Source organism: Papaver somniferum, chromosome 8 (genome assembly GCF_003573695.1).
Source record: "Papaver somniferum cultivar HN1 chromosome 8, ASM357369v1, whole genome shotgun sequence".
Lineage (NCBI taxonomy): Eukaryota > Viridiplantae > Streptophyta > Magnoliopsida > Ranunculales > Papaveraceae > Papaver > Papaver somniferum.
In genome coordinates, this window is record NC_039365.1 from 49,342,964 (window position 1) to 49,368,705 (window position 25,742).

At 36.1% G+C, this 25,742-nt stretch overlaps 1 protein-coding gene and 1 long non-coding RNA gene across 2 annotated transcripts; one reads left to right on the forward strand and one right to left on the reverse strand.

Annotated features, from left to right (window-relative positions):
- Nucleotides 1–7,957: 7,957 nt before the first annotated feature.
- LOC113304418 lies at nt 7,958–10,410 on the forward strand. Its single transcript, XR_003338187.1, has 6 exons — nt 7,958–8,099; nt 8,172–8,259; nt 8,406–8,491; nt 8,753–8,882; nt 9,541–9,867; nt 10,028–10,410. It is a non-coding gene; the product is annotated as an uncharacterized LOC113304418 (long non-coding RNA).
- Nucleotides 10,411–17,405: 6,995 nt separating this feature from the next.
- Nucleotides 17,406–18,179, reverse strand: LOC113305535. Its single transcript, XM_026554557.1, has one exon. The coding sequence runs from the start codon at nt 18,177–18,179 to the stop codon at nt 17,406–17,408; it is 774 nt and encodes a 257-aa protein (XP_026410342.1).
- Nucleotides 18,180–25,742: the final 7,563 nt, after the last annotated feature.

The window sequence follows — 25,742 nt, forward strand, 5'->3', positions numbered from 1 at the left end:
AAGATGCTTCCATCCACTTAGATTGGTTAGTGCCATCCTTAATAAGCATAAATTTCTAGGCTCCAGAGTTTAATATAATACAACTAAAAAGTTTCTCCCATACCCCCAAACTTAAATCTCACATTGTCCTCAATGTTCTAAAGATAAAATGAAAAACATGAACAAGGAGAAACTGTTACCATTTGAAGCAAAAGAGTTAAAGAAAGATATTACCGTGTCGCATGAATATTGGGTTACCTCCCAAGAAGTACTAAGTTTAAAGTCTTCAGCTAGACTAAGAAGGATTAGTCACCTTATAAAATCATAAAGTAATAGCCGAAATATCTGTGGGTCTTCAAAACCAAATAAATCTACCACAAATAAAAGGAATCTGCAAGATACCAAGAAAATGAACAAATAAAACATACCCTTGTCTAGTTTCCTGTTTAAGACAACTACATCTAGCTGTGGTTCAAGTTCAGGTTCTATAACTGGGTCGAGATAAAATATTTTCATGGACTGCCCCTCCTCATAAGTAAGATCCTAAAAATCAGGTTCTAAGGTCTGGAAAAAATTAGCACATAATAATAACCTAAATAATTGAGGATCCTCTAAGTCAATCAGTTTTGACTCACACAGCTGACCACAATGAGAATGGTGGTCATTCTTAAGCAAATGTGTTGATTCTAACATCTTAAAGTACTTAGGCTTAGTCTTAAAACTTAATAACCGACACATCTGAAACTCATATGTTCCCACAATTGGAAGAAAAGTTTTTGGTGGGAAAACAAAGTCAATATTGGTATCATAGCCTAGGTCAACCACATCAACCAGAGGATGGGTTTCTAACAATTGAGATTCCCTCCGGACATCATAAGGTTCAGGGAAATGTGTGTGAAGATAATCTTGTAAAATGGTTGAGGCACATATGTCAAGTCCCAAGTGAGGGACCTTTTTAAAAGTTAAAGCACATGGAGAATGATAATCACCCCCAAACTTAGAGTTTTCAGTGTCTCTAGAAGGACCAGTCACAACTTCCCTAATTTCAAGGTCATCAGATTCCTGAAAATGGTAAATTGATTCTTCTAAGTCAGGTTCATCCTCACTCATCTCTACGATTTCACTTTCTTTGTCTAAGACTGTTGTTTCTTAATCGCTAGACTCAAAATAAACTCGTTCCTCTAAACCATCATTGGCTTCGTAAAAAGGAAATACTACATCGTCTAAAACGAGGGTATTTCTAGTCAAATCCTCGTCCTTTCGAATAGGTGAATAATTTTTAAAATTATTTGGATTTGTACTAGAATTATCTTTATAAAGCTCAATCGAAGTAACAAATTCCTGATCACTATGCCTACATATTTCATATTCTTCATCAATATTATCCTCATCACAATCATCATTACAATAACATGAAAATGATCGAACCTCATCTAAACAAGTAGTGTTACCAATTCTAACCTCGTCATCTTGATTATAAAAATTGCTCTCATTTTCACGGGTGATATTGGAAAGAATGTTTTGGCAATCAAGAGTAATTCGAACAATTTTTTCTTCCGTCTATGACACAAGCCTACGTGTTGACTCAGCAAACTCACGTGTTGACTCGGTTAACTTAAATGTTGACTCGGCTAACTTCCTGAGGTTATCTTCTAAAGAAGGTTCACCCATTGTTACAGTTCTTTCGTCTATAACTAAGTTATTTGTGTCCGTTAACTTATGTTTTCGACTCAAGTAACCTACGCGTTGACTCAAGTATCTTACGTGCTTCATCTAGAGGAGACGAATTATAAGAATCTTGCTCGTATAACCGGTATGCATGTGGATAGTAATTTGGCTCATCATGGTATGACCCATATCCTTCAAAAGGATGGCGTTCCCAACCACTATTCACACAATGGTCATAATAGGAATAATGTCCATGTTGCTCAGTCGGATATTCGTTGTATTGGCTATTATAGTACCAGTTTGACATTTTCAACAAAAAATAAAACCCACTGACAGGGGATTCGTGGGTCGATAGAGTCTTACCTCCCGTACCAGACAGGCGATGAACCGTTGAAGTCGACTCAGGACACCGACTCCGATGTCAGTGTACGAACCCGAGGGGCCGAGACGGTATCGTAACCGTCGTCCTTCCCTGCAGCAGTTTTATTTGAATGAACCCCTCCTTAGGGTTTTAAAAATAATAAATGTCCAATGTTCCAAAAATAAAGTTCAAAAAGTCCAAAAATAAAAAATTACAAAAATTAAAAATTACAAAAATTAAAAATCTATTTACAGTTTCTAAAAATAAAATAAAATAAAATATCTATATACAAAAATCTTCTTCTTCACTCCTTTTGTATCCTTCTTTTCTTTCCTTCTTTGGCTTCGCTTTTGTTTTCAGCACTTTCTCCCTCTTTCTTTAGCTCAGCTCCAAATCTGAAAACAAACAAGAAATACCAAAAGGCGTAAAAAATAACAAAATAATAAAAATAAAAATAAAACCTAAAAACAAATATATACACAAGTCTGCGTCAGCGGCGCCAAAAATTGATCGGATTTTATATAGTGGTAAAAGGTTGTCGTTCACTCGGACTTTGTTGGATTGATTTTAAGTTTTAATAAAATAAAATACTAAAAATAAGAAAATATATACATAATATTATCACAGGATGAAGAGAGTTACTGGGACTAGGATTTCGTCGAATTCATAACATAGGGTTCAATTTATTTATTCTCAACAATTAAAGCTCAATAAAATTAACATGGACTCTGATTTTTCCAAGGTAGATTCTCAAAAGATTAGTTGTAAATCCTAAGCATGATGCATCAAAACATTTAAGCTAAGCATACTTCATCAAATTAAATGACAACCAATTAATTCAAATCATATTTCAATTAAAATTAATGTAAAAGTCTTAAAAAGAATTAAATAATTTTACCCATGTATGAAACTCGTCTTTCTCCGTTGTCCCAGAGTTGGGTCTTATCTCATTAGGTTGGAAACACACTCAAAATTCATTTTTATTGCTCAAAAGGTGTTCACAACAATGAAATGGGAGAAAAACAATTAAAATCGGGTTTGTAACAATTATATTTGTTACAAACCAAACTGTTACAGGGAACGATAAATATGAAGTGTCGGTGGCACTGTAGCAATACGACTGTCTTCTATAGTCTAATGTTCTCCTTGTTCTTCTTCACCAGCAGAACTGGTTCATCTCTAGAACTCAAATTTCTCGCCCTATTCCGCCCCCTAACTCTCCATGTCCGCACTATTAATCCACCACACCTTATATACTCCTTGAGACACCAAAATCATGCGTCATAACTCCATATATTCTTCCATTACTCGATAATATTCTTCACTGCCAGTCACGGATTTTCTTCCCTGATTTATCTCCAACGCGTTACTCCTTAGCTCTCATGCTGCAAACACGTCCAAAAGTCTCCAAAACCCAAACTTCCACACACAAACCTCCAATTACAGCACATACTTCCCATAAATAAACCCAAGAATATATATCCTCCATGTTTTGCTCAAATATGATTCTCTAATCCAATTCTTTCGAATTTGATGCAATTACCTAACCTGTTTAGCTGCAACTGTCCCAATCCAACTTATTGTAGCGTTTGAATCTCACGAGAAGTCGTCCAAAACAAAACAGCAATAACGGGTTTTCAAAACACGTAATTCCCTGATTTACTCAATCGGAATCTCCAGCCTATTCTAATCCAAACCGTCGAGCATACCATGCTTGTTTGGTCCTAAGGATTAATCCTAAACAAAATCATCCCTCTAATCTCGTTCAATCTCCTCCAAAATGTTAACCTAATTGCTGCCCAATATTCCTGCCAGAAACCAGATTCAAATGGGGAAGAAGGGTGCCCCCCTAACCAGAGTAGGGGTGCAAATAACAGTTGACGCTCTGGGGTGCAAATAGTGAAGAAGGTGCCCCTTAGAAATTGAGGTGCCCCTTAACCAACAGTGCGAGTCCGGATGACATGTGTCCTCCGGGTGCTTTAGACAACTTTTCGAGCCGATTTTTCCAAGAATGTTTACTTCCAAAAATACCTAAAAATAAATAAAAACACAATATTAGTACAAAAACGAGTTCCAACAATACAAACATTGAGGACAAATCAGACACAAAAATGTGTCTATCAGCTTTCTTAGGGGGAGGGTCGAAAGATAGTTGCTTACAAAACGGATCAATAACCTCAATAGGTATCACTTCTTCATACTTCACAAGCATATGACGACACTGAAGCCCAACGAACACATGTCGGGACAAATACACAAATACCCGGTTTGCCGTAGTTTATTTCCATTTCCATTTGTTCAATCATATGTTTTATTTCCTATTATGAGACGTTTAATTCTATTCCTTGGAGCAATTTACCATATCGAAAATGTGATGTCATCCTTTCCGTCGAGATTTTCTCAAAAGCCTTCTTGATCCTATCGATATAAGCCTTATAGTATTGTTCAAATGCCTCGGTGACCGTAACCACGTTTCCTTGGCCGGACTGGATGGGATCTTTAAATCTCCCATGAGCGGACTCCGCTAAACTAGTTTCATCATTCCCGTGGTGTCTATACCGATTTGTCCATGCACGCACAATTTTTTCCTTGAACTTATCCAACAATTTATCCCGACAATATGAGACGACACTTGGATACACTTCGTTATATTTTGCAGTAAACATGTTCGATCTCTTTTCATATATATCCTCGGTAAGAGACCAATAAACTTTCTCCCAATCCTTTAGAAATTCCAACCACTTTTTATGATTTTCATCATGTTCTTTGTCCACTCGCTCTTTAATCTTTCCTCTTTCATATTCTTTTTCTTCAGGTGATAGTTTCTTCTTGCGAACATCTTCCTCTAGTTGAGCAACCATTCTCTTCTTAATATCCGCCTTAGAGGGTTCAAACAAAGCATGACAATGTTTTGTCATATTTTGACGTATATGATACGTACATAGGAAATTTTGTGCATACGGAAATACATCGGATGTAGCATTCATTAGTGCGTCATCTTGATCGGTTATGATGACCCTCGGAAATTGATTTTTCGGGAACAATAATTTCAATTATCGTAATGCCTAATGATAATTGTAATCCCTCTTGTTTTTCATTAAACACCAAGCCAATGTAAATGATACCTTGTCCGATGTTTGCCCCACGATGTTGAACAACGTCATGTTGTATTTGTTTGTCTTGTAGGTGCAATCCATCATAAGAACACCACAACATGTATGAGCCAATTGTGAAAGCAAAGGATGCGCAATGAATATTTGAAGGGGTTTGTTGTCCGGTCCTCTTTTAATGATACGCGTGTAGTTGTGATCCCAAACTATCTTCTCAAATTATTGCATAACGGTCCTCCCTTCCCATTCCACCCTTCTAATGGTTGCTTGTGCGCTATAAATTGTACTTAGAGAAGAAACGTTCTGATCATCCTTTTCCTTGAAGCCTCTGAGAATCACTCTTGGTTTGATACATGCTTTGGTCATTATCTTTACATCCTCGAATTCATGAGGTTTTTAGCTTCGCAACTAGGGAGTGACCAACAAAATCTTTCGTATCCCGGTGGTTATGACGGCCAAACCACACCGTACAATCCCATTCCTTTTATTTGTCTCTTAAATAGAATACAAGCTTAAAGGGGCAATTATCCTTCCTCGTACGAGTCTTGTATACCCTATTAGTCTTCTTTGGATATAGATAACCCTTTCTCTTATGGCTATCCTTCTTCTTGTATTGCCCACTTCTCTCGCAAACCATCTCAAAATGATTATCCGAATGTTGGGTATTCCTCACCAACACACACATGTTCTTAAGAGCCGTCTCTTTTGCCCAAACAATTGCTTCATGTGGAGATTTTTATTCCCTACATAAGGACAACAATGGAAGATTATAAGGTTCATTACAAGCAATCCCCACATAAAGTTCTAAAAACTAGGTGAAAAGTATTGTTTGGTAACATACCGGAGGCATTTTATAGCATTTGGACGTATCCGGACCAAGCGGTTTGGAATTTGTTGGATCAACGTATGTCAGAATCTAAGTAATGAATGAAAAGAAAATTGAATTAGTTCCAAAAAAAATTAAAGTACTATGCCGGGTACTGATTCCGGCATGCTCGACGACAGTTCCGCCAAAATAACCAAAGCCGAAAATAAGTGCCGACATTCTCGAATAATGTTCCGGCATTCCGGAAATGCACTTGAAAAAGAGGACCTAAATTTAAACAATACCGGCATTGTATTTTCTTGAACATCGATGCCGGAATTCGTAATACTGGCATGCTCTTTACACAAGGTCCGACGCTGGAAACTGGAGCCGGCATGGCCGATACTTTTAAAACAACGCCGATACCAAAATGACTAACTTCTGGATGTTTTTATAGTGCTACCGGCAGGCTCGATATGTAAGGTTTCAAGCCGGTAATGTATGCCGGCGTTGTCCGAAATTAATATACCACGCCGGAATCAGGTACCGACGTGCTCGATAATTTGTGTAAGACGCCGGTATTTAAGTTCAATATTCTTTAACTCCTAGATGTTTTTTTTTGTGGTACCGGCATGGAAAGTTATGAGGGAACCATGCCGGTTTGAATATTCCATGGAATATTCGGTGGTAGGTAAAAAGTTAACTGCGTGCCGGCATGGTTTTTTTGGTTGAAGACCACGCCGGAAATTGTTTCAAAATGGGGGATATCCTTTGCCGGCATGGAAATAGTATGAATACCGTGCCGGTTATGGTGGTGCCGACGTGGTATTCATACTAGGGTATGCCGGCATCAAGCTTTTTCAGAGAAAAAATGGCGGTTTCAAAAAAACAAAAAAAATCAAAATTTTGACCTCTTTGCAGCATTATCTGTGTGTTGGGTGCTTGTATGTTGAACTTGTTTACTTTCTTGGGTTGGTTCTTCAAAAAACACTTGATGCTCACGAAAATAATGATTCAAGGGTGTTGGTTCATCATATAATTCCAATTGTGAGTTGTTATCATTAACCGAAGATTGAATATATGATTGTTGTTGTAGTTGAGCTAAAGATTCAGCAGCTGCAATTCTCTCCTCACAATCATCTTCCATTTTCACAAAAAAAATTCCACTCAAAAATATTTTCCCCTCCTTCTACTCTCACCTCCCTCACACAAATTCAAATAAAAATACACACTAACCTATTCCTCAAATACTTAAGATTTTAATAATTATTATTAACCACTAAACCTGATTAGTGAGGGCTAGATTAGGAATTAAAAAAATAATTACATAAGGGATGACCCAGATTTGATATTTGGATCCCTATTTTGTCATGTTGCTATATCCCCAACTAGTTTCCATATCCCCAATTGCGCGTTCATATAAAGTCTTTTGTTATCTTAGTATATCTTAGTAATTAACATTCATGGCAAGATATGCTATAACTCCGGTATATATTTGTCACATTATCTAATGGTTCACCAGATTTTTGGCTATGTCAAAATGCATTTTTCACGTATAATCAATGATCATCAATTTATTATCCTGGAATCAACGAATAAAATAGAAATCAAGGAATTTATTTTAAGAAATCGCCAACGGTAATATCTAGATAACATAAACTAGGATAATTACAGAAGCATATTAATCATACTTTAAAATATTCTCACAGAACATACCACGCTATAAACTCTGTGTCGGATACCGAAGATTATATGGTGCATGACACTAAACAGAGGTTAAATAGGGGCCGTAAGGCCCCGGTGATACCTAGTCACTGTTATAAAAAAGGTGGTCTTTGACTCTGAGATGTGAGAGTCATTAAACGGACAGGATTTAACGGGACCCTGATCAGGCGGTCGGAATCATCCGGATGTAGTTTTGCTTGACGGCCAGGAATACTCGGTTACGTTACTGGTGGGTTAGCGGGTGAACAACAACAGGGTGGGGTGACGATTTTTGGTTCACATAAAACGTTCTCTCTTTTCTGCTTCTGTTGTTCTTCTCCTCTCTCTCGCAGAGAAACTTTAGAGTTTTTAGAATCTGTTTTGGTTCTTGCGGTTTGTGTGCTTGATGTTTGCCGGAGATTCAGGAGGCAAGGTTTAATCAAAAATACGGACGGACGAAAGGGATTAGAAGGTAAAAATGCCGAAACCCTAGAATTTTTATTTACTTTCCTTCTTTTTGATTGATGTTGCTTGATGTTTGCAGGAAATTTAAGAGGCAAAGTTGATAACACTGATTTAAGATTCAGGAGACAAGGTTTAATCAAAATTTTGCAGAGGAAAGGAATTAGCAGGTAAACATGTTGAAACCCTATAATTTTTCTTTTTTTGGCTTCTTTTGATTGTCCAGGAGGAAAGGTTTGATCAAAAATACGATGCAGAGGTAATGATTCTGTGTTTATTTATCTTTCTCTTCTTGATTGATGTATTCTGAATGTAGGAAATTTAAAGGGGACAAAATTTACAACATTGATTTAGGAGGCAAAGTCTAATTTCAAAGAAGCTGCAGAGGAAGGGAAGAACAAGGTAAACATGTGGAGACCCTATATTTATTAAAAAAAATCAGATTGGGTTGTAATTTGGTGTACGCAGATTTTGGATTTTACTTCGGTGTAGGCAAATTAGGACTTTAATTGGGTTTTATAGATTGGGTAACAATATATTTACGTTAATTCGTTGTAAGATTTTGATTTGGTCTTTAAGGTTTGCATATAGGGTTAGAAGCTGATTAGTTTTGGGGAGTAATATATTGACTGGATTGTCGTTTTTCTTTCTCATTATTGGTAGATGCACGGGTCATGGTCACGGAAGAACAAGGTAGGTAGGAGGCGAAGTTTAATTTCAAAGACGATGCAAAAGAAAATTCAGATGGGGGTTTAACTTGGTTTTCATATTGAGGAACTCACTATGTCACAAGGTTAGATCTTTTTCCATCTTGCTCTTGAATGGTGTTTTCCATTTTTGCAATATGCCATTAAGTTTGTTCGTCAGAACTATGATTTTTCGTTTTCTGTTTGCTTTTTCACATTTGATATTCAGTCGTTAAGTGAGTTCAAAAGCCGTTGGTTTCTTTTACTTGCTTTCGGTTACTAGAGTCATAGAGATTTTGAATAAGCTAAAAAAAATGGAATCTGGAATATTAGCGATTCTATATACATATGCAGAACTAGCTTTTAATTAATTGCAACTTCAAAAATTCTCAAACATAAATCGTTGGTCAAACAGAATGACTGTGAGATACTTATTGATTTGCCATTGGTTGTGGTTTGTGTACATTTGTCTTGCTGTTTATGGTCCATAATGGTAATCATTATATAAGATATAGGTAAGTACACTATGTACCACCTATTATTAACACATGTTTATCAGCCAAAATATAATGCAAACAATCCATGAGAATGTTTCAATATAATGACAAGGTAGTGACTGTTTTCTTTTGATTGCAGTTATTTGGGGCCTCCCAGAAATTCACTTTGCCTAGGCTTTTGAACTTATTGTTGTGTTCTACACCTCAGATTGAATGTTGTTTTTTACATCTCTGATTCACCACATTACTGACTGATTTTCTGATGTAGGTGGTGATTGGGTTTGATTCATGGGAAGATATCAGTGGCAGCCCTTTGAAAAAGGAAGGTGATTTACTACTCTGTAAGATATGGTGATATAATTCACCAATTTTCACCTAGGGATTGAATAACTACCCATCATCCCTTAACTGAAACATAATAAAGAGCGAAAGTGGTGAAATGTGTATATATCGAATATCTTCAGCATGTCCCAGTATTGCGCCCTTGCTTATATGGAGAAGCGTACATATTCTTTATTAATCAGTAATCTCAAGAACTTTTCATTTTCTCGTAGCAGTCTGAGCTCGACCATACATTTACAACTGGCGTAATCAGGTACATGTATTATTAGATTTTTTTTTAGCATAATTTAACTGAAACTTCGTTATGGGTAGCTTTATAAATGTCTTGCATGGCTTCCTTAATTGACAAAGGTGATTCCTAAATATCCATAAAAAAATATTGATTTTTTTTGACGTGTTCTTTGGTCCTGTAGTTGTCCTTCAATTCGTGTAACAACGGTTCCAGGCCCCGGGTAGCTTGGAGCATTTTCAGTATTTACCCGTACAAATCACAAACATTGTAGCATACTTTGGAATCGCAGAACAAAAAGACTAATGGCGGTATATTCCACTGTATCATACTAATCACCAGTTGAGTTATTATTCGCGTAATATGTTACTTGATTTGTATTGGTAACAAGGGAGTGAAACCTCTATGGAGATGCAAGCAAAAGCAGAGCATGATACAAGCTCAAAAAGTAGTTAGCAAACCAATTTTTTGGTGTTTTGTAATTTTTATTGGGCTATGGTACCTAATCTTTAGCGTTTAGAAAACCAAATCTTTGATGGTCGAATTTCTGATAATTGTGGTTCCTGATGTTCATTCTTTTATCTCACGGGAATGTTGTCTTTCTTGGCATCTGCTGTGATTTAGGACCAAATCATAATTTTTAGGACCAAACTATAATATATTTTTTCAAAAAAGACTAAACAGACAGTTGACAAATGGACTAGACTCTCTCTAATATAATATTACTAGGACTAAATGATATTAGTCAGGAGTCGAGACATGCCGCCATATTTAGTATTAGAGTTTATCGTCTTTAATTAGGAAATTAAATTGTGGATTTCCAATATGTGATGAAGGTAAAACGCATGGTATACCTCCTTTATTTAGCGTCATTCTTCCGTTTTAATTATGGAAGCATAGTGGTCTACACGTAAATTTTCTTGGTGAAAGCTCAATTATTTCAAGAAACATATTATTAGTCCCGGCTATGGCCCCTTAAGCAGGTTCCGGTATTTGGTTGGCCCGATCAAATTAGTCGGGACGATAGTCCCCACATTAAAATTAACTATGATTACTGAGCCCATAATTTAGGACCCATGACCCCGTGTTTTGTTGGGCAAATCAAATTTGTCGGGGCTTACAACCTTAATCGTGATCCCTTAAACAGGCTCTGGTGTTAGGTTGGTCGGACCAAATGACGATAGTCCCCACATAAAAATTAACCGTGATAAATGAGCCCATCATTTAGATCCCTTAACCCCGTACTTTGTTGGTAAGATATAATTAGCCGAGGCTGTAAGCCCCTTAAGCAGGCCAGGGTGTTTGGTTGGTCGGACCAAATTAGAGGAGGCCTGCCGCCATAACGAATTAAATTCTTTCGAAAATTAATATTTAGCATTAAAGTTTACTGTTTTTAGTTAGGAAATTCAATTTAGAATAAGAAAACTAATTGTTCTTTACCTTCAACATTAATAAATTAGCTAAGTCGTATAATTTGGATTAGTAAATTCATTTTGATTAGGAAATGTAATTGCCGCCTAATAAAGTTAGCCATGGTTAGGTTTAGTGGTATAGCTTTTTTTTTGGGCCACTGCATAATATATGCAGTCCAAAATAATAAAATCTCGTCTGTATACATAACAGACTGATATAAATCAGCCGAGGCCTACATCTCCAGCCGTGGTTACTTAAATTCTTTAGGAAAATATTCCGTATTAAGTTAGATTAGAATTTAAAATCTCCGCCACTGCATAAACCATGCCATCCAAAATAATAAACTCTCCGCCGTATACACAATAGATACACAATGGACGGATATACCGTCCGTGGACTAAGAAAATTTAGGATCAAACATAGGCTCGATAAAATTAGCGATGATTTATATTTTAATGGTTAGGTTAAGTTATGGGCGACTACTCTGGCCTTAAAGTCCTAGGTATAAGCTACTTATTGCAAGGGTCATTCCAGTGGCATAGGCATACAATATAGACCAAGTCTGTCCTGTAAGACTTGTTAAATGGTTGGATGGCAATGTATACGCACATTAGAGTAGCAACAGAAACTATTAATATGAATCCAAACCTGGCGTGTTGCATTACTGCCGATGAGTGGTGCATAAATAAAGCCAAACATTCTTAGTATTGTACTTCAAGAGAGGGAAACACGCTCGAAGATTGAGAAACACAGAAAGGAAAATATTTTTTTTGCATAAGATTATAGATGTGCGAAACCAAACACAATGCACTGCAATCATCCTTCTGCAAGATTTGTTGATACAAACTTTTTCAATGCATTCCTATTTGCGGGGTAAAAATCATCAGGTAGACTCGGTTTCAGTCTTAACTGCATCAATTATATACGGCGTGTTCTCTATCGGTGGTGAACCATTGGCTTCAGGTAGCCGAGACACCATGAAGCTTGGTGGGTTACAATTCTTCATGTTAAAAGAAGAGAGCATTATCAAGTAGTCCTTTTCAACATTCAGAAGTTGGTTGAAAGATGTAATGACAGTAGCAAGCCATTCGTCTTGTTCCCACCAAAAAAACAAATGTAGAGAACATGAATGACATAGATTATTCAATGGGACCATTCTGTCGAGTATATTTACTCAAAGCATACATAAATTGATATACCTTTCCCATCGTCAAAACATGAGTTGCAGGTGAACAAACATTTTCTTGAACCTCGATGTCCAGGGCTACAAAATAGGCCGTAGTGGCCGTCATAGACCTCCAACCTCACCAGGAACCTAAGTATAATTTGTTTTTGTTATCCAGAAATATATACTGATATGGAGTAGAAAAAAGTAAGTCATTTTTTTTTTACTGAATCACATTTTTTATTAGAATAAAGGCAAAGCTTACAAAAATTTTACAGGACTAACTCTAAATTGAAGAAAAACACTGAATGAAAATTAATGAGAACAAATGATCTCCTGTTACAAGACTCAACGGAACCTGTAATAAGCTACATTTGGCATTTCAATTCTTATGAGAAATGAAGGTCTTCCCATGTGCATAATTCTTTCACCAGCTCCAAGAGTTGTTCCCCTTTTAGCTAAGGAATCAACTGAAAAATTAAGTTCTCTGAAGCTATGCTCAAACTGAACATCATCTAGAAGTTTCATCACATTAATGTATCTTGTTTTAACAAATCAAGGGACTGTCTTGGTTTTGAATAGATTTATTACAGTCTGAGAATCAGATTGTATTACCACTCTCTTGCACTTCAGATATACTGCTATTTCTAATGCACACAGAATTGCATATACTTCTGCAACAAAGTTAGTTGCAATCCCAATACCTCCAGAAAGGGTAGTTATTACTTGATATTCATAATCTCTTGCAATAATACCAAAACCAGCATTCCCTGGATTCCCAAATGATGCACCATCACAACAAAAAAGGGTATATCCAGTTGGTGGAGATTTCCAATAACATTCAATTATCCTAGTAAATTTTATACTTCTCTCACCAAGCTTAAAGAAGGAGATTACCTGGCTGTCATAGTTCTGATTCCATTTGTTGCTTTTTATTCTGTATCCCCCTTCATGCACCAGCTGGTATATTCTGCTTTTGAATCTATTGATGTTGGGCTTCACTTCATTAAAAAGTTTTTCATTTCTCTGAAACCATAATTCCCTCATAGTGGCACAAGCTGCAGTTAACCAAATTTCATTCACCAAAGGACTTTTATTCTTGGCAGCCTTACAAATATCTTCAAAGGATAATGGATTTTTAAATTCAAAGATTCCATTCAGCCAGGACCAGATAGCAATGCTAAATTTTCACTCCCATAAAGTATGTTGCATACTGTCTTGTTCTTCTAAAAAAATACAACATATTGATGGCAATTCATAACCTTTGTTTCTCATAACTACATCATCAACACACACACCTTGTTGGAGTTTCCAAACATTACTTGCAATACTTGGATGTAGAAATGATTTCCAAATAAATTTAGGCCATGATAAAACAGGTTCTTTGATTCTTATTTTCTCCACTACAGTTTTAGTTAAGAATTCTCCACTTTTGTCTGCAGCCCATACCCTGTGATCTTCACCTCCACTAACATCTTACAATGCACTTGCAGAAATGAAAGTTTGCATCTCAGATGGAATGACCCATTTATTGTCTTTCAGTAAACTCTTTACTTTCATCCCAATGTTTTCCTTAACATAGTCAGTCATGCCTAGTACATTAATCAAAGGATCTTGGCCATACCAAATATCATATCATACAGAAATGTTATTACCATTACGAACACACCACCTGACGCCTTCTTTTAAGTAGTTCCAAGCCCATTTTAAGCCCTTCCATACAGATGATTGCCTCCAATTGGTTGTCCATTGGCCCATTTTATCCTGAAATTTAGCATGAAAGAACAATGCCCATTCTTATTTTGAATTCAAAATTCTCCACATCATCTTTATTAACAGTGATTTGTTTATTACTTCAAGTCTTATAATACCAAGACCTCCTTCTGCATAAGGTGTACAAATCTTCCTCCAAGCTAATGTTTTGAATTTTCTACAGTCATTATCTCCAGTCCACAAGAAGTTTCTGATGATTCTCTCACACACTTTGATCACTGAAGATGGCCATTTATATATGGACATGTTGTAAATGAGAACACTACACAATACAGACTTAACTAAAACAAGTCTATTTTGGAAAGATAGTATTTTACATGTCCAAGCTGCCAATTTGCTTTCTAACATTTCTACTATTGCCCATACCATAGCTGAAGTGACTTTTCCTGGTGCAAGAAGTACTCCCAAGTATTTATCAGGAAATATTGATAAGTCCATATTCACTATCTCACAAATCATTTGCTTCCTCAGCTGTGATGCTCCATCAACAAAGCATTTACTCTTCACTCTGTTTATAATTTGACCTGAGCTAGCTTGATATTCATCCAATAATTTGAGTAAACTTGTAAGACTCTTTTTGGCACCATTGCAGCATATAAATACATCATCTTCAAAAAATAAATGTGTTGGATGTATTCCTTTCTTGATTACCATAGGTTTTATCTTTCCCTTTTCAATCAATGCAGAGATGTTTCTGCTTAACACATACTCCATAAGAACAAATAAGATAGGTGACAAAGGATCACCTTGTTTCAACCCCCTTCTAACTGAAAAGAAACCACATGGACCCCCATTAACCATTACAGATATTCTTGCAGATTTAAAAAAGGTAAGTAACCAATCACAGCAGGCTGAAGAAAAGCCATACTTTTGTAATATTTTGAACAAAAAATCCCAACTGACAGAATCATAAGCCTGTGATATGTCTAATTTTATACCAACATTTCTACCTCTTCTTTTGAATTTCATCTCATTCACTAATTCTGAAGCAAGCATAACTTGCTCATGAATACTTCTGCCTTTAATGTATGCCACTTGCTGAGGAGAAACCATTTTTTCCATGAAAAGACCCATTCTTGTTGTGATTATTTTAGTAAAGATCTTGAAAATGACATTACTGAGACCAATTGGCCTGAATTGATTTGCAGTTTTTGCACCTTGAGTCTTTGGAAGTAAAACTAGAAAACTGGAGTTCATACCTTTGGGGATAAATCTTCTTTTCCAACAAAATTTAACATCTTCCACCAAATCTTTTTGAATGATGTCCCAGCAGCTTCTCTAGAATAAACCAGAGAAACCATCAGGTCCTGGTGCACTATCTGGATCAATATTAAAAACAACATTTTTGATTTCTTCAACTTCTGGAATTGCATCCAATTTTTCCTGATCTTCTTCAGTTATGACAGTTGGAATAACATCTAACAATTCTTTAAACAATTTTTGAACTCAAATTTTCTTTAAAAGTGGTGAACTAGAGAATCTGCAATTTGTTTTTGATCAACTATCACATTTCCATCTTCATCTTCAAGTTCATAAATTAGATTCTTAGAATTTCTAATCTTCATTTTAGTATGGAAAAAACTTGTGTTAGCAGATCCTTCAGTAACCCACTTCACTCTTGATTTCTGCCTTAGTAAAGTGTTAAATTGTGTTTCCCTGCTAGCATGATAATTTTGATCCTGGACAAGTTGATCCAACACTTCTGTGTTGAAAGGATCATCATCAGAAACCTGCATTGCAACTTTAACTTCTTCTTCTGCTTCTTGTAACTTCACTTTAACATCCCCAAAGACTTTCCAGTTCCATTCATTTAACACCTTTTTTAATTCTTTCAATTTATGTAAAAATTTTATATGCTGGATCACCTTCAACATGTTTGTTCCAACATTCTGTAACTACTTGAAAAAATCAATATGACTAAGCCACATCTTTTGAAACTTCCTAGGAACATTTTTAGGCTTTGGAATGTTAGCACAACCACCCAAAATAGGAGCATGATCAGATACTATCCTCAACCCAACTTTGTACCCCCAATCACCATAAATTTGCATCCATTGTTGGTTAAAAACCACCCTGTCTAAATTGCATAAAATTCTTCTACTACCATGCTGGCCATGAAAATTGTAACCCAGTCTTAGGAGCTTGTAGAAGTCCACAGTTGTTTAAACAATCATTAAACTCCAACATCGCATTTCTGTTAGGAAGCCTACCACCAACTTTTTCATCCTGACTTAGTTTTGCATTAAAATCACTTAACACAATCCATGGATTATTCATTGCACTGATGAGTTTCATTTCAGACCATAACACTCTTCTATGAACAACTTTTACATGAGCATGAACTCCAGAAACTAGAACATCACCTATACTAACAGTTATCATTTGATTTGAAACAGAAACAACTTGTGGCTGAGATAAACTCTTATTCCAGAACAACCATGTGTTCCCTTTATTACCTGAATTTGAATTATGAATTACCATGCTTTGCATCCCTGGTAAGTTCAATTTATTTCAAAAAGAAGCACTACAAGAAATTTTAGGTTTTGCTACCCAGACTGAAGATGGATTAAACTGATTTGCTAAAGACCCAAGTTTATCTTGAGCTCTAATTCTTCTTAGGCCCCTGAGGTTCCAAAAAAGTATCTTCATTATTTAGATGGGGGGTTTCTGGTACCCCTTTACCATGATTCTTTCTAAAATTGTACTTGTTATTTAGTGGAGCCGGAGCACTAACCGTTCGTTTGCCAAAACCACTTGTAGAAGGAGAAGTATTATCTGTGTTTGAAGTAACCATTTCCTTCTCCACTACATTGGACCAAGAGGTTACTTGAACTGGTATTTGTGATACAACATAATTTTTTCCATTAACCAATTTCACAAAGTTGTTTTCCAAGTTATTACTCTCAACAATCTTTAAAATTTGTGGAACTTCCAATATTACTGATTCAACTGAATTTATTTGTGCATCATTTCCAACATCATCATCCACTTTTGAATTTAAGGCACTAAATCTTCCACCCACTGAACTGATTTGGGGACTAATTTCAGGTGGCTCTGGAGTTAAGATATTTATAAAAATAGAATCCTGTATTTGTGGATGCTCTTGAGCAAATATAGAAGTACTAGCAGGTGTCCTTGATGGCATATCAATGACAGTTCTATCACAAATATCAAAAGGAGTATGAGGAATCAATTTCCTAACCTTAGGTATTTATTGAGCTTTGCTTGGTGCTTGAGTCTGCTCTGCTCTGGTTGTTTGTTGAGCGTTATTTACAGACTGAGTGTTACTCTGCTGAATTATACATTCTGTAGTTAAATGACCAATTATCTTGCAAGTATGACAGAATTTAGGACAAACAGGAATTAAAACATCTTGGAAGAAACCTCCATATTTGGTGTTAATCCAAATTTTATTTGGAATCTGTCGAGCAAAATCCACCTCAACTAGAACATTCGCATAATAACCAAATTCACATTGCGCAGTTGCAATATCTATCTTAATAGGTGTACCAATTTCCTTGCATATTGTGAATAATATCTTCTCCTTCCAAAATTTTAATCCCAACCCAGGAAAACGAACCCAAACTTGAGCTTTAGATGTACGGATATTTGATGGACGAAAATTTGAAACCCATTTTTTTATTTGTAGAACCTGATCATTAACTTCCCACTGACCTGCTTTGATAGTTTGCCGATCAAATTCGTTATCTAACTTAATTGTGAAAAAAACCCTACCAAGAGGAATTAGTTTGCAAGCTCCTTTTAACTTCCATTGTTGACGTAAAATAACAGTAGCATCAATAAACTTTAATTTCTGTAAATCTAATTTTCCTATAAGAGAAAACTTCCATGGATCTAAACATCCTTCAAATAAATCATCAGGAAGTTCAATCGAGGGAACCTTCGATGAAAAATCTTCATTATTGGACCCTAACTTTTCTGAAGAAAAATCATCAGAACATGTGTTTTTAAGACCAGAATCCATGAAAAACACCTGAATTAATGACTACAATTCATGAGTAATTAATGATTTAGAATTAAAACACGAAAATTTACCTGAAGTAATGAAGAGTTGCACAAAAATTGAGATCTGAGAAGAAAAAAAATTACTGAGTCAATCGCCGATTTGTAGAGCGTGACTCAGTCCGATCGCTAATTTAGTTTTATGAATCGTTTGTTATTGGCTAGTTGTTGTTATGTTAAAAAAAATAAGAAAAAAAAAATTCACTTTGGCAATTCAGTAGCTCTCAGCAAAATTCGCAGAAATAATACCACCTACCGCACGTCTCTAGCAACTAATATATACTCCGATGTCTTTCATTCAAGTGGGAACCACCACCGTACATGATGGTTTTTCAAATGATGTTGTAGTTGTGGTAAAAACTGGGTTCTTTTCAGACTTGTGAAGGAAATAATTTTTAGACTTAATAAAAACTTAAAGATAAAACAAATTAAATTCAAAGGTGATGTAAATATTATGGAAAGACCAGGGGTTAGGATTTCACCATTCACCAAAATTCATGTGATTCAATAATAATTATTATCATGCAATTCTAGACGTTATAATTCAAATAAAAAACAATTGTGATTCTAATCATTGCCTAAATCAGATTTTCAAAACATCCATTGTTAATCGCAAGCATGAAATATCAAAAGCATAAACCAAGCATATTTCATCAAGAGAAAACACAATTAATTAATAAAAATCATTTATTCAATTTTCATTCGGTGCAATTAGTCATAAAAGGATTGCATAAATAAATTTAAATGAATTTTACCACATAACTTTTGGAAGAATGGCTTCCTCCATCACCCCTGGGATTGGGTTTAGCTCCTCATCCCAAAAACACACTCACAAGATGTATTCATGGCTAAAATAGGTGTTTTTATTGATGTATATAAGATGAAACAGGAATTAGCAACGCTGTAGAAGTGTTACAGCGTCACTGTTACAAAGGGGTAAGTGTTTTTGAGACTGCTGTAAACGATAAGCCTTTACTGCTGTATAAGAACGATAGTTATTCTGCTTTTAAGACTGTCGAAGAACGACGGACTCTGCGAGTCTGTTCTTCGTCTTCTTCTTCCTCCTCGAGCAGCAGCAGCAGCAACAATACCTCCTGTAACTTCTTCTTCTCGTCTCTCGTGAACTCCCAACTCTCTCCTAAGGGTTTCTAAAACTTTCTCACCCTCTTTATGACTTGAACCAACTCTTATATAGTCCTCTAATCCCGAAAAATGAATCCGCGACTTTTCCTTTTTTTTTTTCTTCTCTGCGTTGTTGAGAGAATATCTCTCTTGTGATCTTCCTGTACGCGTTTGTTAGCTATAAACTTGCCACCAAACTCTTATCAAGACTTGAACAGGACCAAGTACAACAATCACTAGCGTGAAACTCTCCCAAATATTCCTCACAAAATCTTCAAACTCAACAGAAGCGTACGTGTCCTGTTTGGACTTTGATCACTTCTCCCAGCCATTCCAGCCCAATTGGTTGGGTCCAATCGATTGTAACAGACATGTTGAGTCTTGTAGAGTCCATACGTACCAAATACAGCCATTGAATCTCCTAAAATCGATTAGAGGGACATCTGCTATACAGCTGGACTAATTACGTGTGATGAGTTAAACCAGTGCTAGAAAGATCTTGTGCCAGATTGAAAGCATACTAACAAAGCAACCAAAATGCATCTTTCTTCGACTCTCTCACAGTGCCCAGTAGAAACAACGCCTTCTTCGGTCTTCAACTGTTGATGATAAACTCTCGAACCTCATAGAACCTTGACAATTAACTCTTCTCTTCGATTTCTTGCTTGACTTATAAATTTCTTCTTCCCTATGGCCTTATTGAACAAAAAGAACGTAATGATGTTTCATTATTATTTTTTTTTCATTTATTTTTTTTCATTCTTTTTTTTTTTTCATTTTTTTTTAGATTTTTTTTTTTTTTTTTTTATTATTTTATTTGTTCCTCTTACGTTTCTTTGGGTGTCTTTGATTTGCAAGTTTGAAGTTGGATACTAAGGACTTGGAACAAAGCTTAAAGCTAAAAGAGAAGAAAAAGAAGACAATTTTTGTTTTAGGATTTATTTTATTATTTATTTTTATTTATTTTTTTAGAATTGTATTAGGAAATATTTTGTAATTTACTTTTTCTTTTGCACTTTATTTTTGTGGACTGTGGACTTTAAACTTTGGACATTTTTATTTTTATTTTTATACCCTATGGAAGGGATCCTTAAATACAAATGTTTGCAGGGAAGGACGACGATTACAATATCGTCTCGGCCCCTCGGGTTCGTACATGACATAGGAGTCGTGGCCCGAGTCGACTACAACGGTTCATCCCCCGTCTGGTACGGGAGGTAAGTCCAATCGAAACACTCGCGAATCTCCTGTAAGCGAGTTACTGTATTCCTTAAGGTGATAATTGTTTGAGGACGAACCAGACTGTTTTTAAATTCCTAGTAAAGGGCAAGGCCTGGCCAATACAAGATAAGGGTTCGGATTTCATCACCGCTCCCTTCTTGCCCGCCTTAGGAAAACGAAACCTAACGCGAACCCAAGCTTTAAAATGATTAGAAAGAGACCTATAGGGTATCGAGCTTGTTAGGAAAATTTTCGAAGGATATTGGTTACCTTTTAAGCAATCTCGAAGTTCATAATGGTTTCTGTGAGTTGAATGCGTGACTGCGCCGCCTTGTGATAGCGGTGAGGCCTTGGGTATCAAAGCTCCACTGAGCTTCCCTCGCCTCAATTCAACTTACTTTGATTCGGATTGATTCCAGAGGGGTTTGCTTAAACTGTAACGAATTCCCCTTCGAGAGATAGAAGCTAGTCTAGAAACAATCTAAGTGGAGCCATCATGCTTTTTGTTTGCTAGATTCTATAGGTTTGATTTGGTCGAGTCAGCCTTGTTTGTGATTGTGTAGAATTCCCTTGCAATTAAGAATGTCGAACTGGTATGATAGAAGCCAATACAATGAATATCGACCTGAATTTGAATATGGACATCATCAGTATTATGACCATAGTGAGAATAGTGGCTGGGGACGCCAACCTTTTCAAGGTTATGGTTCATACCATGGTGAGCCCAATTACTATCCACACGTGCATCAGTCATACGAGCAAGAAGATTATAGTACTAGTTCTTCGTCTCTAGAGGATACAATCAAACTATTGAAAAGTAGTCCTTATTATGATCCTTCAGTTCCTATTCCTTCTCTAGAAGAGACTCTCAGGAATTTAGCTGAGTCATCACGTCAGTTAGCTGAATCGACGTATAAATTAGATGAGGTGAATAATGTAGTTATGGACGAAAGAACTGCAACAACAACTGAATCTGTAGAAGATATCCTCAATAGATTAACTCAAAACTTAGATCCTACACTAAGGGAACTTTCTTTGGAAGAGACCCTTGAGAGGATAGCTGAGTCGACACGTAGACTTGAGTTAGAGACGAACGAAAGTATTGCTCGAAATAACTTGAATTGCCAATATAGTGTATCCAATAATACCCTTGAGAATGAAGATAGTTTTTCACATAATCAAGATAACGAGGTTATAATTGGTAAAACTACTTATTTAGATAAGGTTCAATCATCTTCGTACTATTATGATGATGAGGATAGTAGTGATGAAGAATCTGAAATATGTAGGCATAGTGATCAGGAATCTAGTAATCCAATTGAGCTTTATAGTGATTATATTATTTCTACTTCAAATCCAAATAATTTTTATGATTATTCACCTATTCAAGAGGACGAGGATTTGATTAGGAATACCACCGTTTTAGACGATGTAGTATTTCCTTTTGATTACGAAGCCGATAGTGGTTTAGAGGAAGAGGAACGGTTTATTCTGAAAATGTTTTTTAGAGTCTAGCGACTTAGAAACAATAGTCTTGGAAGAAGAAGATAGACCCGTAGAGATGAGTAAAGATGCACTACCTGATAATAACTTAGAAGAATCTCTTGAATATTTAAAGGACTCTGAAGATACGGAAATTCAAGAAATAATTAGAGGTCTATCTAGAGACACTGAAAACTCTAAGTTTGGGGGTGATTATCACTTTCCTAGTGCTTTACCTTTAACTCTCAGAAAGTCCCCTCACATAGGACTTGATATCCATGCCTCAACCATCTTACAAGATTATCTTCATACTAGGTTTCCCGAACCTAATGATGTCCTGAAAAAAGTTCAGTCGTTAGAAACCCATCCTCTGGTTGATGTGGTTTGCCCAGGCTATGATATCCAGATTGACTTTGTTTTCCCACCAAATAGTTTTCTTCCAATTGTGGGAACGTATAGATTTCCAATGTGTCACTTATTACGTTCTGAGACTAAGCCTAAGTACTTTAGGAAATTAGAATCGACACATTTGCTTCAGAATGACCACTACTCTGACTGTGGTCAACTATGTAAGTCATACCTAATTGACTTAGAGGATCCTAAATTATTTAGGTTATTTTGTGATTCCAGGTTCTTATCTGAGTTTTTCCAGACTCTAGGACCTAATAATTTGGATCCTACCTATGAGGAAATGCATCCGAGGAAAATAGTCTATTTAGACCCCTTCATAGAACCTGAACCTGAACCGCAATTAGCGATAGTTATCCAGAAACTAGGTAAGGGCATGCTAGTCTTGTACATTTTCTTGGTTCACTGCAGTTTCCTTTTGTCAGCTCTTTTTGGTTTTAAAGACCCACAGTTATTCCGGCTACTGTTATACGGTTCGAGTTGACTAATCCTTGCTTAGTCTGGCTGAAGACTTTAAACTTAGCACTTCTTGGGAGGTAACCCAATATTCATGCGACACGGTAATATCTTTCCTTATCTCTTTTGCTTCAAATGGTAACAGTTTCTCCTTGTTCATGCTTTTTTTTTCATCTTTAGAACATTGAGGACAATGTTAGATTTAAGTTTGGGGGTATGGGAGAAACTTTTTAGTTGCACTTTTGAAACTTCTAGCATCACATGGTATCCAGTTAGCTAAGTTTACATATTGTTTCTTACCGAAAAGATAGAAATTGGAATGCTACAGATAACAACTTATTGAGACATTAGAGAAAAAGACATTGAGATCCTTGAAATTCAGGAGAGAACTTGTTCTTTTTAGAGGGTAACCGTGATGGACCTAACCATACATGATGGAAAGGCAAGTAGGTCAGGAAATGCCAGAAAGACAAAGCAGCCTCACAATGTAGTCTTAGTTACTGGATTGCGACTCTCTCTCAGTAGAAACTTATCATCATCAACAAGCGGAGCGACATCAAAATCTATGAAGAAAGTGAAGACGTTTTAGGTTTAGAAGCAACAATAGAAGAGAATAATTCAAAAATCAAAGTTGAAGTTATAAGAGAAAATGATATAAGTTGTTAGAATCCATGATACCAAGACGTCACAAGTTGCGAAGATCCAAGTTTTGAAAGTCCTTCTCTCATGGCCATGTAAATTTTTGTCTTGTAATTTTTTTTATTTTATCCAAAAAAAAAAAGAATGAAAAAAAAAATGAAAAAAAAAATAATAATGAAACATCATTACGTTCTTTTTGTTCAATAAGGCCATAGGGAAGAAGAAATTTATAAGTCAAGCAAGAAATCGAAGAGAAGAGTTAATTGTCAAGGTTCTATGAGGTTCGAGAGTCGAAGAAAGATGCATTTTGGTTGCTTTGTTAGTATGCTTTCAATCTGGCACAAGATCTTTCTAGCACTGGTTTAACTCATCACACGTAATTAGTCCAGCTGTATAGAAGATGTCCCTCTCATTTTTATCTCTCTCCTAATCTTATCCAGCTGTAAAGCAGCGGACGCATCTTACAATGTTTATCTAGTTGTATAGCGGATATCTCTTTATCTAGCAGTCGTGTGGATGTGTCTCCCCTTTTCTTCAGTTAGCTTTAGAGCTGACACCTTTAATTTCTCTGGTATTCTAGTTACTTGGAGATAGGTTGAGAATATGTGTGTCCTCATAGCTCTTTGGATACTTGTGACCAATTAGGAGTAAAGGTTTTGTGGGTATATCTCTGGTAAGCCCTCCTGAGACTTTAACTCGGCCACTAGGGCCACCTAGGGGTTTAAAGGCTTATTGCATACGCTAAATGCAATCGACGATGCCTGCGACAGTGAGTTAGGATTTTATTTTCTATTTGGTTTGCTCGAGGAGTAGCAAATAATAAGTTTGGGGGTATTTGATAGACACATTTTTGTGTCTTATATAATCTCAATTGTATATATTATTAGTGCTCGATTTTATATTTATTATGGCTTTTTATGTCCCTGTAGGTATTCTTGGAGAAATAAGCTTTTGCGGCGAAATTGGCTAAAAAAATGGTTTTTGTGTCCGTGGGAGAAAACTACTATACGGACTCTCACTTTGGATAAGGGGTAACCTAATTACTAAGGGGTGACCCATTTCCAGGCATCTGCTAAAGGGAGACCGGAACTGGATAAGGGGAGGTCATCTTCATAATTCAAATACAAGTTTTGGCGGGAAAATGCATGCAGCGAGGAGCAGATTTGGAGATCGAATCCCCGGCAGCGGCGCCAAAAATATGATGGTTTTTCAAATGATGTTGTAGTTGTGGTAAAAACTGGGTTCTTTTCAGACTTGTGAAGGAAATAATTTTTAGACTTAATAAAAACTTAAAGATAAAACAAATTAAATTCAAAGGTGATGTAAATATTATGGAAAGACCAGGGGTTAGGATTTCACCATTCACCAAAATTCATGTGATTCAATAATAATTATTATCATGCAATTCTAGACGTTATAATTCAAATAAAAAACAATTGTGATTCTAATCATTGCCTAAATCAGATTTTCAAAACATCCATTGTTAATCGCAAGCATGAAATATCAAAAGCATAAACCAAGCATATTTCATCAAGAGAAAACACAATTAATTAATAAAAATCATTTATTCAATTTTCATTCGGTGCAATTAATCATAAAAGGATTGCATAAATAAATTTAAATGAATTTTACCACATAACTTTTGGAAGAATGGCTTCCTCCATCACCCCTGGGATTGGGTTTAGCTCCTCATCCCAAAAACACACTCACAAGATGTATTCATGGCTAAAATAGGTGTTTTTATTGATGTATATAAGATGAAACAGGAATTAGCAACGCTGTAGAAGTGTTACAGCGTCACTGTTACAAAGGGGTAAGTGTTTTTGAGACTGCTGTAAACGATAAGCCTTTACTGCTGTATAAGAACGATAGTTATTCTGCTTTTAAGACTGTCGAAGAACGACGGACTCTGCGAGTCTGTTCTTCGTCTTCTTCTTCCTCCTCGAGCAGCAGCAGCAGCAACAATACCTCCTGTAACTTCTTCTTCTCGTCTCCCGTGAACTCCCAACTCTCTCCTAAGGGTTTCTAAAACTTTCTCACCCTCTTTATGACTTGAACCAACTCTTATATAGTCCTCTAATCCCGAAAAATGAATCCGCGACTTTTCCTTTTTTTTTTCTTCTCTGCGTTGTTGAGAGAATATCTCTCTTGTGATCTTCCTGTACGCGTTTGTTAGCTATAAACTTGCCACCAAACT

Coding starts and splice junctions, on each gene's coding strand:
- LOC113305535 (XM_026554557.1), bottom strand. CDS start 18,179: ATGGATTCTGGTCTTAAAAACACATGTTCTGATGATTTTTCTTCAGAA.